This window comes from Xenopus laevis, chromosome 9_10L (assembly GCF_017654675.1).
Source record: "Xenopus laevis strain J_2021 chromosome 9_10L, Xenopus_laevis_v10.1, whole genome shotgun sequence".
NCBI classification, from domain to species: domain Eukaryota; kingdom Metazoa; phylum Chordata; class Amphibia; order Anura; family Pipidae; genus Xenopus; species Xenopus laevis.
This window is the reverse complement of record NC_054387.1, coordinates 92,402,474-92,419,636: the sequence shown is the minus strand read 5'-3', so window position 1 is coordinate 92,419,636 and position 17,163 is coordinate 92,402,474. Positions and strand designations below refer to the sequence as shown.

The following is a 17,163-nucleotide window of genomic DNA, read 5'->3' as shown; positions in this document are numbered from 1 at the left end:
ATGGAATATGAATAGGAGAAGGTCTGAATAGAAAGATGAGTAATAAAAAGTAGCAATAACAAAACATTTGTAGCCTTACAGAGCATTAGATTTTTAGATGGGGTCAGTGACCCCCATTTGAAAGCTGGAAAGAGTCAGAACTATAAAAAAGAAAAAAGACCAATTAAAGTTGCTTAACATTCGCCATTCTAAAATTTAAAATCTAAAGGTTAACATGAATGTCCACTATCTCTTTAATAGCAAGTACATTTCATTTTTCATACTTTTCAATACCTAAATGTTAATTAAGGTATATTGCTAATTGCTTAAAGGGATTCTGTCATGATTTCTATGGTGTAGTTTTTATTTCTAAATTACATTGCTTACACTGCAAATAACTCACCCTACCATATAAAATTGTATTCCTGAACAGCGAGGGGCCAAATTTGGCTCACTTCGACCCCAAAAAAACTTCGACCTACATTCGATTGGTCTTTTTGAATTCGAAGTTTGAAGTTTTTTTAACTTCGATCTTTGATAAATATGCCCTCAAGTGTATTTTTCTAAATGTAATATTGGTGTGTAGGCAGCCATCTCAGGTCATTTTGCCTGAACCTGTGCTTTCAGAAAGAGCCAGTACTACTTCATGACGGAACTTCTTTCAGATAAGCTATTGTTGAAGGTGTTTCAGTGGGACTTGCATTTTTACTACTGAGTGCTATTTTCATATGTACCAAGGAGCTGTTGTGTCAGGGAGCTGCTATCTGGTTACCTTCCCATTGTTATGCTGAAGGACTGCTGGGGGGAAAAGGGAGGGGGTGATATCACTCAAATTATAGCAGTAAAGAGTGACAGAGCACAAATCACATGACTGGGGACACCTGGGAAACTGACAATAGGTCTAGCCCCATGTCAGATTTCAAAATTAAATATTAAAAAAAAATCTGCTCTTTTGAAAAATGGATGTCAATGCAGAATCCTGCTGGAGCAGTACTATTAACTGATGCATTTTGAAAACTTTTCTTTCAATGTGCAAACTTTAAACTGATAAACTTCCGTCAGCGAAGAAAGCATATGCGAAAAAATATTATATTTAAATGTTTTTAAACCTCTAACCTTTCGTCAGTTGTAATAATTTACAGGGTGTGAGTAAAGTTTTGCACAAACAAAGGCACAACCAGTGCAGGATAAGCACAAGTGAAACAGACAAGGTGTAATACTTGGGGCAACTTTGCTCCTATTAGCAAAATAATTCTTGTTCCTACTACTTCAAAAATGTGCTCTAGAGTTCATTGTGACAGTCTGGATTATTAATTATTTCATTATTTTGTCTGTGGGGTGCAGTGTGTAATGTCACACCACAGGTTATTTTCAAAAACATGTTAACATAGTTTAAAAGGACACTTTTATATTAGAACTTCTTTGACATTCTAGTGACAGTCTATAACAAAAGGTTCAGTGTTCTACTAAGGTCAGGAGACTGAATACATTTGCAGATGGATAACACCTGATGAAGGTCATATGAAATACACATTGTTGACATACTCGTCATTTTATTGTCTCTCTTCTACCAAATGTATTCTATGTTTTTAAATGACTTGTATATTAACACATAGATCTATAATGGTTGTTTAGCAAAAATGACCATGCTGTCTGTACAACATTAATGTCACCCACAATATCAACAACAGAGGTGCAATTTCATAGGTAAAGCTGCTCCCCTTTGTCACGGTGATGTATATAAAGGGCTGCCGCTTCCTATTCACAGTTAGACTGAATGCTGCTTGTTGAAAGCTCCAACAGAGTGTCTTTGAAAGGCAAAGGGTAAGAGAACAAAATTATGTGTTTTTTTCCAATTAGAGTTTTGAAACCATGTGCAATCATGTTTTAAATCATTTACTCTTAAGCATTAAATTAAAAAGAGATGAGGTTTACAGTAACAGTACAGTAGTAGTGTGTAAGTGAATAATATAAAATAGCTCAAGTTCAAAAACATTTACTGTGAAAAAAATCAGTGGGACAACAGCTTTTTGCACAATGAAAGATAGATAGATAGATAGATAGATGATAGCTAGACAGATAGATAGATAGATAGATAGATAGATAGATAGATAGATAGATAGATAGATAGATAAATGATAGATAGACAGATAGATAGATAAATAGAGAAGAAGAGAGAGAGAAAGACAGAGAAAGAGATAGATAAATATAGACAGAGAGAGAGAAAGTGATAGATAGATAGTTAGATAGATAGATAGATAGATAGATAGATGATAGAAAGAAAGAAAGAAAGAAAGATAGATAGGTAGATAGATAGATAGATAGATAGATAGATAGATAGATAGATGAGATAGATAGATAGATAGATAGATAGATAGATAGATAGATAGATAGATAGATAGATAGATAGATAGATAGATAGATAGATAGATAGAATACTTATACACATACACACAGTCGATGGTCGTTGAGCAATTGTTTTGTTAAATAAATCCTCACATATGTGTAGTGAAGGAGAGTTCTGATTTGCATTGTCATTGGAAAGTGCTGCAGATATATATGTATTTGTGGCGCACATTTCAATAACATTGCAATTCAGAACCCATCCTACAACATTACTGCACATTCATGCCGCCATTTTGTACATGCGCATCAACTCAGTTTTGATATAGGGACAATAATAAAATTTTAATCAATTTATTCTTCCCACTATTGCCACATGGACATTACCTTTGATTGTATACTTACTAACACACACATATAATATATAGATATATACTGTATATACACACAGTATAAATATGTATCCTGATTAGGTACCTGGATGGCTAACCAGAACAGGATGTGTCAGCCTCATCACCACACAATGTATTCTTCCCTGCTCTGCTCTCTTTCCACCCCAACTCTCTTTTTTATGTTTTTTTATTATTCTCTCAAGTTCACTTTTTTATATCATTTACTTTGGTGTCCTAAATTTCCTTCTGATCACTTAGCTCCTTCAGGTAAGTTTTTTTTTTTTTTTTAAAGATAAAACTTTTATTGTTTTTCACAACATAAAACAAACATAAACAGAACATGCCATATCAATGCAGTGGTATTTAGATATAATTTCCATGACAGATATTCAAGTATTTAAGATAGTATTGATGTTATATTTCAGTACTTTGGCTGAATACTTTAATGTCTCTAAATCAGAAGCATATACTCAACGAGCCACTCACAATTAGGGTTAAATTGTTATTGAAATCAGTTTTCTTGAGTACGTATGTTATATTTCCCACCAACTGTAAGTTATGTAAGAGAACCACAACCTCCCAGCCCCGCCTCCCACCACGGACTCCATATTTTATCAAACTTCTTTTGTGAGCCTCTAGCTAGCAAGGTAAGCTTAATGAGTGGCAGATTTTGATTTATCAGTGTGATCCAGGTTTGCACTGTAGGGGGTTTAGGGCCCATCCACGTCGTTGAAATTATTTTCCTGGCATAATATAAAAGGGTTCTATATCTAGTTCTGGCATGAGTGGTAGGTATGATGTCATCTATAATTCCCAATATACACACCTGTGGTGTAAGTATCCTTGGGAAATCGAGTTTGTCATCTAGGAGTTTGAGAACCTCAGACCAGAATTCTGCCACTGGGGGACAGCTCCAGGCCATATGTAGGAAGTCTGCACCCTCTGTCCCGCATCTATGACATTTTGCCTCCGGATTACGCCCCATGGATCTGAGTCGTGTGGGGGTGAGGTAGACCTGGTGTAACCATTTAAATTGAATTAACCTGTCTCGTACAGAGTATAAGTAATAGTAGCTTTTGTCTGTTGCCTCATCCCAATCCTCCTCAGTGATGTTCGGGATGCAAGCTTGCCATTTACAGTATGCTTTTTCGAAAGGTGAGGGGATTGTTTGTATCAGGGTTTTATACAATGTGGACGTTGGTTTAGTAAGTGTTGTAGACCATAGTAGTGTTTCAAATTGGGATTGGGAAATTTGTATATCAAGACTACCAAATTGTGCCTGGAATACATGCCTAAATTGGAAATATCGAAACTGAGATAAATTGGGTTCAGCTAGTTTCTCTTTGAAAAATTCATATGATCCAAATGTAGTTCCATCTAGTACATCTTGCAATCGTCTAATTCTTTTTTGAGGCCAGTATAGAAAATCAGGGAACTTCTGGAAGTGGGTAAGGCGGGAATTCGCCCATAGGGGTGTGTTTGGGGTTAGAACGGGAGAGTGTTGGGGATAAAGCTTGAGTGCCAGATTCCAAGCCTTTCTTGGAGTAGCCATAACCGCTGGTAGGTTCTCATAATCTGCTGGTGCTCTATACAGAAGATGCCTGAGGCCTTCTAGTGATCCCACAGCCAGCGCTTGGAGATTCGTGTTTGGGTTGTACGGGTCTGGGTCAAACCACCATTGAACATAGTGAAGTTGACTGGCTAGGTAATAGAGGTACAGATCCGGTAGTCCCAAACCCCCTTCTTTAGTGGCGGGGAGGTAAGTTTTTTTAATGCCGATTTTATTCTTGTTAATGCTTTCTCTTTCCATGCCATTCTCTTCCCATCCACACATCCCCTTTTCTCTAGTGACTTTATTTTGCCCTCCCCTTTTCTACTTCGAATTTCTGTCGCCTTGCCTGTCTCCCTTCACTTCTCTCAGATTATCTCCCCTGCTGCCCTTCTCTTCCCATGCTTGCTCTGCCTTTATCAGTAGAAACTAGAATAGAGGGCAATAAAATCTAACAGGCACTGTAGAATTTTGTAGTTGTGACACACATTTTTTCTCACTGCTGCTGACCCAGTGGTGATGCTTCATGTGACATGGAGTCACACGCCAGGTCAGAGGTTGGGTGAGTGTTCTGGCCTGTTACCATTCTATGACAATGCTGAGTATGAATACCACTGACAATTTGACCTTTCTGCTCTCTGTGAGAAGGGAAAAGAGAAATATCAACATCCATGTAGAGACAAAGGTGAAAAAAACAAAGGGAGTTAGACAGAACATAAGTTGTCCTAAAATATATGCACTGTCACTCTCTCCTGCCTTGGACCATGCTGGACTGCAGAGAGGTCACAGTTTATAGGCAAAATACATCCTAGTCAGTGTGTTGTATGCACATGTTTGCCAACTGTAATGACATTGGATTGTGGAATATGTGTGCAACAAGGGTTTTCAGAGAACAGCTCACACACATATATAATATATAAATATATACATATATAGAGATACCAGCACTCGCAGGTATGAAAATGCAGAATTCATATTTATTCAGTGTTGTGGCTGTAGATGCCATTAATATTATTTTTTAACATTTTGGTCTATAACAGAGCCCTTTGTCAGGGACACTGTACAATCAAAATCGCAGTCTCATAGATAGATTCTATTTGGTGCCAAAGATGTTGCCATAGTAATTCACCAATGTTGCTTTGTGGAACTTGCACAGGTAGGATAATAGTGAGAGATATTTTGGATAAGTTTCAATGAATGGCATGAAAGGGGAGGTTTGGTTATTATATTACTATGTTGTACTACTATTTGGATTATTAACACTTAGGGGCAGATTTATCAAGGGTCAAAGTGAATTCGAGGGAATTTTCGAATTAAAAAAATTCGAAGTAATTTTTTGGATACTTCGACCATCGAATAGGATACTACGACTTCGAATTTATTTTGAATTCGATTCAAAGTAAAATAGTTTGAATATTTGACCATTCGATAATCGAAGTACTGCCTCTTTAAAAAAACTTCGACTTCAATATTTCGCCAAATTAAACCTGCGTAAGTGCTATGTTAGCCCATGGGGACCTTCTACAGCATTTTTCTAAGTTTTTTGAAGTCGAAGTCAAATAGTTCCATTCGAAGGATTTAATCGTTCAATCGAACGATTTGACTTCGACCGCAGAATACCCAAATTCGATGGAAAAAAGTCGAATTCGATATTCAAATTCGAAGTATTTCAATTCGATGGTCGAATTTCGAAGTATTTTTTGCCCCATATTGTTTGGTGACATGTGGCTCTTAAAGAGTCGATGCTGTTTTTTGCATATACACGGTTTTCTGCTCCCCTTGCTGAGGCTCAGAGGCTGGTGTACCTGGACCACACCTTAATCTTGCTGGGTTTTTCTTATCTACTTCATTGTATCTGTGTTACATGTATAAACTTTACTGACTTTATTTTCTTTACTGCTGTCCTGCATATTGATGTCAGTACCTCCCACCCTCCAGCTGATACAGTATACAGATCCTTATTGTTAGAATGATGGGCAGATAAGATAATACAGCACACCCAAATAATACAGCACACCCAGACAGCACTCCTGAAGGAATCAGATTTCTGAACTCACAGAGCTCTTTTTCTTTCTTTTATTATGATTCTGTGCTGATACCACTGCTCTGCTTTGCACACACATTCCAGTTGGGAAACTGCAGTATTTTAGCAGAGAAACAGTCAAAACTGCCCATACGGCCTACCTTCCACTTTAGGATGGTGGGGTTTAATACATGGGTTTTAGCACATCTCTCCAGGTAAAACGAGCAGTGGTCAAATTGCCTTGTCTGCCTGTCAGCACTTCTGAGAATATCAAATGAAAACACTGCCGCTGATACACACAGGGAGGTGACAGACAAACCTTGGTGGCAAAATGTTTATATGATGTTTGCCCGTGTGAGTCACTTCAGGGTACTTTTCATTTCATATAATCAAAAGTGGAGACATGGGCAATTTTTGATGGCTTTAACTGCCAGCAGACAAAACACCTATTGACATAGGCCTGTTATTAACTACCTAATACCAATACCACATTTTTTCGAAGGGGGCAAATACTGTAATTATAAACCTAGAAAAAATAAATAATGAAGACCAATTGAACTGGGCATTCTATAACATACTCAAAGTTACCTAAAAGGTGAATCACCCCTTTAACTATTTAATTGAGTTAAGTTACCTTTTCATATGAATGAAGTTCATATATCTATGTTATTATTTTTCTTTTTTTGGCCAGATGCAGATCATATTCTACGAAGAGCGGAACTTTCAAGGTTCTTATTATGAGTGCAGAAATGATTGCTCCAATCTAAGTTTTTACATTAGTAGGTGCAATTCTCTTCGTGTTCTGAGTGGGTGTTGGATGATGTATGAGCTTCCTAACTATCAAGGATACCAGTACTTTATACAAAAAGGAGACTATCCAAATTTCCGAAGGTGGATGGGATATAATTCCTCCATCAGATCTTGCTTAGCAATTCCCCAAGTAAGTATATGCTGCTGATAATAATATGGTACTGTGTAGTCCTTTGGTTAAACCAAAACTACAGTGATTGCCAATGTAACCTTTTAAATACAAATTAATGACAACAACCCAAATGAAATATGTAGCCTTATGCTAAAGCCTCCATCATTTAGATATGGCATGATTTATTCACTCCACACCCCAACCCCCTTTCAGTCTATTGGAACCAAGTCTAACTCTTGCAGCCTAATATTACTGCTGACAGTAATAACACTGTACCCATCCACATAGACATTGTGAAAAGATTTGGCCGAATACCGAACCGAATCCGAACCCTAATTTGCATATGCAAATTAGGGGTGGGAAGGGCAACATTTTTTTACTTCCTTGTTTTCTGACAAAAAGTCACATGATTTCCCTCCCTGCCCATAATTTGCATATGCAAATTAGGATTCGGTTCGGCCTGGCAGAAGGGTTCGGCCGAATCCGAATCTTGCTGAAAAAGACCGAATCCTGGCCGAATCCCGAACCGAATCCCGAACCGAATCCTGGATTCAGTGCATCCCTAATTGTAGGTGCTGCAGGCACATCACAGGACCCTCTGCCATTTTAGCCCCTTCAGCTGCCTAATATTAATTTTAAGTGCTATCTGTTGCCCAGATAGTAATGCCATTACTGACACCATGCACCCAAAGGTACACGTTTCAAACATAAATAAAGGGAAGGAAAAATATGCCGCAATATGAATATGAGTTCACAACAGATGGTCCATTTTGGTGCCTAAAGCATATGTTACTGTCAACACAACTTATTGGACACCTGCTTTTACAGCTGAATTCTGGAGAATATACTGCACTCCAAATAATTCCAGTTATCAGAATTTTGCACATTGCACTGTGTTCATAAATGAGTTTTAGCATAGACTATCCACGGAGATGACAAAAAGCCACAGAAGAGCTTGTTTAGGATTGTAATCCACAGGGGTTGGGACAAATACTTGTGTTAAACCTCGTCTGTTTCAATGTTGTCTAATAAACAAATTTCACCTACTTGTGCTCATCTTCGCAGTGTGTATTAGTACAAAGGTGTCCTGTATTTGACACCTTTCACAAGAAGGGGGTTCCATTTTTGTTTGTGTGCTGCACTAATCAGAGTTCCTACATGGGCCAAGTGACAAACCCTGTTATTGACCCTACATGCATCAGGTCACAAAGGACTAGTTTTTTTTCCTCAATTATGCTGGGATGCTGGGTAATAATATCTCACAGAAACCACTCATCAACTAAATCAAATGAATCTGCAAGTAAAAAAAAAGATGCATAAACTGCAGTAGGCCAACTGCAAAATAATATAATAGAAAAATTGGTTATAGCTTTCAGAGCTGCTTTACTAAAAAAACCTACAAAATTATTATCATCGTATACTTAAACATGCATCAGCTGCACATGAGAAGGAAGTGCAAAATCATCCAGATAACTCAATAATAATGCACCAACTGGCAAGCCATGAATTCACAGACAATTACATTGTAACAACTATCTGATCAATATAATGACAGCAGCTACAAACATAACTATAATACAGACATAAATACTTATATTAAAGATGATTTTCTGTTATGCTACACCAAATGGGCACACATAAGAGAATTTCTCCTTGCCTTACAGTATTCCGGATCTTACAGACTGAGGTTGTATGAAAGAAATAATTTTGGAGGCAAAATGATGGAAGCCATGGAAGACTGTCCTTCAGTGTATGATCAGTTTCACCACCAAGATATTCAGTCTTGCAATGTGTTTGATGGCTACTGGATTTTTTATGAGCAGCCCAATTACAGGGGGCATCAGTATTACATAAGACCAGGGGAATACAGAAGATTTACTGACTGGGGATCACAAAGTTCCAGGGTTGGTTCCTTTAGGCAAATTATACAACATGTATAAATGACTGTGTATCCTGTAGTTCTCATGAATAAAGGAATAACTAAGTATAAGTACACTATTATTTTATTTATTTGTGTGTGTGTTTTATTGGAATTTATTTAAAATGCATGAAGAGGAAGACATTTAACAAATAGAATAGAGAGAAAATGACTTTATTTGCTTAGTTACTTAGTTACAGGATTTCCGGGGCTCCAAAGGGCTCACCAGGAATTTGAGTTGTATATGTATAAAATAAATTGTTATTAATTATTAAATATCTTTTATATATTAATGTGAATAATCTGTAAGTGGTAACCTTTCCATGATAATAAATAATATAATATTTGTATACAGTATATGGTTGCATCTTTTATTAGACTCTTTATTATCCATTTACTATACATCACTTAATATTCTGCAGGTTTTCTGGAGATTAAAAAAAAAAAAAAAAAAAAGCTGCAGGCCAGAGGTGAAAAGAAATATGGACTTGAAATACCTGTAGGATGCCCCAACAAATGCAATGGGTCAGAGTAATAGATGATCATTAAATACAATGCTTCATGTATCAAAGCCCTGCTTTCTCACTCCTTGGCACTTCCACCTTCATGCTTATTCCGTGTAGCACTCCATTTAAATGAAAAGCCTTTATATTACATCGAGGGCAATAGCTCTTCACAGCTAAAACTCAATCCTAAGATATTATAGCACCACCTTGTGGATACATTTAGCAGATCATGGACACAAAATTACAATTCCATTTTATATTGAGCAAGCCAGTGACATGACTAGCGAAAGGTCTTCAACAGAAAAAAACAGCAAGTCCAGTTGATTTGACTTATTACTATAGATATACCATGAGTTGGATGAATGAGAACCTTCACAATTACAATATAAACACACACACATATATATGTATGAATTACTCTCTGAATGTGGGCACTCACATATAAAAGAACAGAGCCTGGGTGCAAAGAAGATCCGCAATCAAAAGGGCTTATACATTTTATAAATGTGCATTTATTTGGAGGACAAATGTTTTGTTTACGTCCCCAGCCTTTGTCAAAGCGAAGCTCCATACCTTTAAAATGTCATTCACTCTTAGGGGCCGATTCACTAACTTCGAGTGAAGGATTCGAAGTAAAAAAACTTCGAATTTTGAAGTGTTTTTGGGCTACTTCGACCATCGAATGGGCTACTTCGACCTTTGACTTCGAATCGAAGGATTCGAACTAAAAATCGTTCGACTATTCGATAGTCGAAGTACTGTCTCTTTAAGAAAAAACTTCGACCCCCTAGTTCACCATCTAAAAGCTACCGAAGTCAATGTTAGTCTATGGGGAAGGTCCCCATAGGCTTTCCTAAATTTTTTTGGTCGAAGGATAATCCTTCAATCGTTGGATTAAAATCCTTAGAATCGTTCGATTTGAAGGATTTAATCGTTCGATCGATGGATTATTCCTTTGATCGTTTGATCGAACTATGTGCGCTAAAATCCTTCGACTTTGATATTCGAAGTCGAAGGATTTTAATTCCCATTCGAATATCGAGGGTTAATTAACCCTCGATATTCGACCCTTGGTGAATCGGCCCCCAAGTGTTTGCCCTGAGTGACTTTATTATGTCATCGCTCTTGTGAGACACCATGAACCCAAATGTAAACAAGTAATGTGACACAAGTGTAGCTCTATCATACCTCCCAACATTTGAGAACAAGAAAGAGGGACACAAAAAGTTGCCGCGAAAATTTTTTGGCCACACCCACTTGATGGACACCCCCCCCCCCAATGGCACGCCCATTTTACAAAAACACACCTCTTCCCCTTGGTTGGCATGGCAGCATCAGAGACACAGTGTGTACCAACAAAAAGCAGACAAAGTGGCCCCCATTATTTAATGACAGTGTGTGGCAGAAGCATTGCGGTCTCTCAGCATTTAATGGCACATTGTGGTGCCAGTGCTTCATGACACCCTCTACCCCACCAATAACCCTGCTCAGTAATTGCTCCCCTAATTACATTAAAACATTATAAATGACACTAACTCAGTTATGATTAAACTTTAAATAGTGTTTATAAATATCATAACAGTTTAATTTTTTAACTTTAACATAATATGTTTAACGTAATGTCTCTTCATAGTATTCCTTCAATCAGTCAATAATAAAAACATCGTCTGATTCGCTGCCAGTCTCAGCTACAGATTCCTTAGACAGGCTGGCTGGTGTTTTTTGCTTTTTAGATCCACCTATAGACTTTTTTCTGTGGATAGTTTTTTGTTTCTTGCTAAACTGAAGTTTAGCTTGCCGAAGTGTGGCGGCAGCAGCAGATGGTCCCTTGCTAGACCCAGGTTCCATAACAACAGCAGCAGATGGTTCCTTGCTAGACCCAGGTTCCATAACAACAGCAGTAGATTGTTCACTGCTAGAGCCAGCTGAAGGTTCACTTACAAAACTAATGGATGGGTCCTTGCTGGATACAGCTGAAGTGCCCCTAACAGCAGCAGAGGATGGTTCTCTGCTAGATGTGGATTCTCCAAGAACAGTCACTGCTTCACTGCTAGGCCCAGCTACACTTTCACTACTAGCACCCGCTGGTGGATCTGACCTAGATGAAGAGGAAGGCTGTCTACGACTGGACAAACTTATATAAGTGGCAGATTTAGCACTTTTCAGCAGGCGAGGGGAAGGCTTCCACTGGTGACACTTTGTTTGGGAGAACAGATTAATCTTGGAAGCAAGAATCGCACATAATGTATTTCTTACAGTAGTTGCTTCCTCATAGACGTTTGGTCCAGGCTGTTGGGTTATTGGATTCTTCCCCAAGGAACTTCGTTGGTCAGTTATTATTTTTCTGACAGTGCTAAATAATCTCTCACATGTAGCATTGCTATGAGGAATCAGAAAAATAAACTTTGCAAGTTTACAAAGGATTCTGTACTGAGGCTGGCCAGTCACAGGGTCTTGGATAAGTGATAATTTCTAGGGATGTAGCGAACGTCGGAAAAAAAGTTCGCGAACATATTCGCGAACTTGCGCAAAAATGCGAGCGGTTCGCGAACGGTTCGCGAACCCCATAGACTTCAATGGGAAGGCGAACTTTAACATCTAGAAAAGACATTTCTGGCCAGAAAAATGATTTTAAAGTTGTTTAAAGGGTGCAACGACCTGGACAGTGGCATGCCAGAGGGGGATCAAGGGCAAAAATGTATCTGAAAAATCTGCCTGTGTGTGCTTGGAAGAGATAGTGTAGGGGGAGAGCTGTTAGTGATTTCAGGGACAGATGATAGTAAGTTTGCTGGCTAGTAATCTGCTTGATACTGCTCTGTATTGGAGGGACAGAAGTCTGCAGGGATTTGAGGGACATTTTAGCTTAGGTAGCTTTGCTGGCTAGTAATCTACTGTTCTCTTTAAACAACTGCCATACGTTGACCTTGTAGGCATTGTTTGCCCAGTTTTTTTGGACGCAGCCACTGAAGCACAGTTGCCAGAAAAAATATGCCATATAAATGCTGAAAATAGTCATTTTTCGCCATACGTTGACCTTGTAGACATTGTTTGCCCAGTTTTTTTGGACGCAGCCACTGAAGCACAGTTGCCAGAAAAAATATGCCATATAAATGCTGAAAATAGTAATTTTTCGCCATACGTTGACCTTGTAGACATTGTTTGCCCAGTTTTTTTGGTTGCAGCCACTGAAGCACAGTTGCCAGAAAAAATATGCCACATAAATGCTGAAAATAGTCATTTTTTGCCATATACGTTGAGTCAACGTATGGCAAAAAATGACTATTTTCAGCATTTATATGGCATATTTTTTCTGGCCTCTGTGCTTCAGTGGCTGTGGCCAAAAAAACTGGGCAAACAATGCCTACAAGGTCAACGTATACACTACTACAGCGGTGGATACGGATTACGTAAAATATATTATGGCTGCTTGAAAAAAGTGACTCCGGTGTTTTTTCTGGAGACGGTAATATTATGGATATTTAGACAGAATGGGAACAAGGTCACACAGCTCGATGGCGGGTTGAAGAAAACAGTGTGCAAATAATGCCTACAAGGCCAACGTATACACTACTACAGCGGTGGATACGGATTACGTAAAATATATGAATGCTGCTTGAAAAAAGTGACTCCGGTGTTTTTTCTGGAGACGGTAATATTATGGATATTTAGACAGAATGGGAACAAGGTCACACAGCTCGATGGCGGGTTGAAGAAAACAGTGTGCAAATAATGCCTACAAGGCCAACGTATACACTACTACAGCGGTGGATACGGATTACGTAAAATATATGAATGCTGCTTGAAAAAAGTGACTCCGGTGTTTTTTCTGGAGACGGTAATATTATTATAGACAGAATGATATTTAGACAGAATGGGAACAAGGTCACACAGCTCGATGGCGGGTTGAAGAAAACAGTGTGCAAATAATGCCTACAGGGCAAATAATGCCTAAAAGGTCAACTTATACACTACTACAGCGGTAGTAAAATAAAAAAAAGTAAAATAAAAAAAAAATGAATATTAAAAAAAAAAATTAAAGTTGGTGCTGCTGAACTACTAGGAGCAGCAGATTAGCACACCAGTCCCACTCCCCAACACTGCTAGACTAATAGCACTGGGCTCTTATAGTAGTAGTAGTAGTAGTAGTAGTAAAACAACAAAAAAATAAATAAAAGCAGTCCTTACAAGGACTACTGTTATTGCAGCAGTCAGCAGATGAGATCAGAAGCAGGACAGCTGCCCACTGCAGCTACATACAGAGCACTGCAGTAGAAGGTAGATTACTAGCCAGCAAAGCTACCTAAGCTAAAATGTCCCTCAAACCCCTGCAGACTTCTGTCCCTCCAATAACAGAGCAGTATCAAAACGATTACTAGCCAGCAAACTTTCAACTGTCCCTGAAATCACTAACAGGCAGCAGCTCTCTCCCTACACTATCTCTTCAGCACACACAGGCAGAGTGAAAAAACGCTGCAGGGCTTCGGTTTTTATAGGGAAGGGGAGTGGTCCAGGGGAGAGCTTCCTGATTGGCTGCCATGTACCTGCTGGTCTGGGGTGAGAGGGCAAAAAAAAGCGCCAACAATGGCGAACCCAAAATGGCGAACGTCGCGCGACGTTCGCGAACTTCCGGCGAGCGCGAACACCCGATGTTCGCGCGAACAAGTTCGCCGGCGAACAGTTCGCGACATCTCTAATAATTTCTGCCAGAATTCATCTATGCGCTCATTCTGAAACGCTGGAAGACTGCTGGTTTGATACTCCCTAAATTCTGTGAACAACCTGTCCATGTCCTGGGAGCGGACTATGTTTGGGAATCTTGATACAAGCATCTGTAGTTCCTCTATGGTAGAGGACAATCGTGTGTTGGGATTTAAGAAGGAGAGATTTTGAAGAACCTGGTCCTCCAAAGGCATTGCCTTTTTCATGTAGTCAAGAGCCTTGCAAAAAAAATTTACAGCTTCCTTGACAAATGATTTGAACCTGGATGTGTCAATCAGATTCTCTCTCCTTGCATAGTTCCTGGTTTCAAAACCAAGCATAATTTCATTTGCTGGTAGATGTAGTGCTGTATCATGATAATTGATGTCAGTTATGTCCTGTACCCCAGCAATTATTGATGGCTTCACAAATCTTACTAACAGGTCCCTATATAATGTCTGCATTGCTGGATGCAAGACATGAACCATCGGCGCTTCTGTTTGCAGAAGTACATTAAATGTATTGAATACTGGAAATACAGAGTGCAAAAATAAAAAGTATAACTTTGAAATGGGGTCTTGTATTGTCTGTAAAATCCTTTTCTCTCTGGCACCGAGATTAACACCTTGTTCTGACTCAAATGTGCTGATGATATAGGATTTAAGCGCATCCCATGTGAGCAGTGTCCGTTCCACTGCTTTTTCCAATGACAACCAACGTGTCTTAACATGCTTCACAATTTTCCGTACTCCCGTGTTACAAAATGACATGTAATCCTGAAGAGTAGCCACTCTTTTTGCACTCTTTTGGAAGTGGTAATAGACGTCAATAATAAAGTCCTCCACATTTACCGACAGCATTTTTGCTGCATGCTCAGCCATCAAATGGACTAAATGACATGGGCAGCCAACAGCATATACTTTTTGTGCAGATGTTTGGCTTGCCTTTATCCTTGAAAGAACACTGTTGTGTTTCCCTTGCATATTAGCAGCATTATCCGCTGAATATGTTGCACACATGTTCCAATCCACATGATGTTTTTTCAGCATAACATCGACAGCCTCAAATAGATCCTGGGCTCTGCTAGATGCACAAGCTACCATATCCAAAAAGTCTGTTACTATTAGCCCAGTGTCTGGATGCTCGTAAATAACTAGCACTGGAAAATATTTTTCAAACTGATCAGAGCTTGCATCTAGCGAAAGCCCAAAATATTTATTTTTACTAGAAATGACACTCCTCACATTGGCTAATGCTTCTGGTGCAATTGCACCTTGAATTATGTGTGTAGTTTTTGTCGATGAACATGCATATTTTTCTGCAATTTTAGAGTCTGGAAACATTTGTTTGAATAAATGGCTGACGTGATCACTACTGGCTAAGGAAATATTGTGTTCAACCAGAAAACCAGTGAACAACACTTCCGCTTTAGTTACACATTCTGTAGCTCCTGGGTCAGAGAACATTGATGTTAATCCTTTGGAGCGTGTCACAGCTTTTGCCGACCCAATGTGTTTATCAGTGGCAATGTGTCTTGTTACGTCATTGTAGCCACCATGACCAACTGTAAAGTCAGCCCTACAAAGCTCACAAAAAGCATATGATGAGCCTCGCCTTGACTTCTGCAGAAATGGGTGCTCTTTCCGCCAATTATCTTTAAACAGACAGAACCTTTTAGCTTTTTTCTTAGGTGACTCTGAGTAATCAGCCATTTCTTTTAGTAATTGCTTAGTAGTTACTCTGTAAAAGCTATCATTGGGGGATGAAAGAAAAACAATACCAACCATTATAGTCACTGATAAATTAACAGTAGGTCGAACCGTTTAAACTGAAAAATATAACCTCAGCCTGGTAAAATGTGTTTACTCTTTAATATATCTGCGGTGGGGAAGCCAAGTTATATATCTATGTTATAGGTCAATCCTGCTGACAAACTTTCGCATATCATAGTGTTGTACTCTGATACAAAGTACACTTTGACCCAGGTTGAGGATATATTTAAGGACTTCCAATACTTTTTTCAGCTCAGTTAGTTTCAGATTGTTCACCAGAAAGACATTTCCCAATCACTTTCTATTTTCTATGTATTTTTCACCTTCTGAAGCAGCTTGCGGGGGGGGGGGGGGGGTCATCGGCCCTGTAAACTGTTCTACATTGATACATTCAGTTGATACATTTCTTATCTTTGTCCCTGCTGAGAAGAATCCCTGGGTGGCTGTTAGACTTGATACAATAGTTGCTAATACTCCAGAGATGTTGATGATAAGAAATGTATCAACTAAATGTTGCAAAATTGTCTGCACATGAATTACTGAGAACTGAATCACCACAGGCAGGGACTTTCAACTTAATTTAGATTTTGGAAAAACTGTAAAAAGAACTGTTTATTTCTGCTAAACAACCTGAAAGCTGAAAAAACACAGAATTGAAAAAAAAAAATTGGAAGATGAATCACCTCTTTAAATACTTGCTGTTGATAAAAAAACAATGCCCAGGTTAAAGCAATGCAAACTTCTGCTGAAAGAAAGAGGGCATGCACCCCTACAGAACAGCATGTTTACTGCAGGGCATCTTTAACAACAATGACAGAACAACAACACAGATGTTTATAGATTTGGAACAACTTTATTTAATATGTTAAAATAAACATTGATGCAACAACAAACTCACCAGACTGTGCCAAAATATGTATTTTTCAAGATGACTGAAATTGCTCCAAATAAGTCACTGTTTGAAGACATATAAAACCAGAATATTTAAATATACAACTTTGTTCTTCCAGTCATTAAGTACTCATGTTACTATCCCATGAAAGGCAGGCACCTCCTACTGA

The 17,163-nt window shown here is 38.6% G+C and overlaps 1 protein-coding gene across 1 annotated transcript; it reads left to right on the top strand.

Moving 5' to 3' along the window:
* The first annotated feature begins 6,560 nt into the window (after positions 1–6,560).
* On the top strand, positions 6,561–9,494 carry cryga.3.L (crystallin gamma a gene 3 L homeolog). The gene is made up of 2 exons (XM_018237025.2): positions 6,561–7,226; positions 8,873–9,494. Exons 1-2 carry the CDS (start codon positions 6,933–6,935, stop codon positions 9,146–9,148), a joined length of 570 nt encoding a protein of 189 aa, XP_018092514.2. The 5' UTR covers positions 6,561–6,932; the 3' UTR covers positions 9,149–9,494.
* The last annotated feature ends 7,669 nt before the right edge of the window (positions 9,495–17,163 follow it).

Coding starts and splice junctions, on each gene's coding strand:
- cryga.3.L (XM_018237025.2), top strand. CDS start 6,933: ATGAAGTTCATATATCTATGTTATTATTTTTCTTTTTTTGGCCAGATG. Junction 7,227..8,872: donor CTTGCTTAGCAATTCCCCAA/GTAAGTATATGC, acceptor CTTGCCTTACAG/TATTCCGGATCTTACAGACT.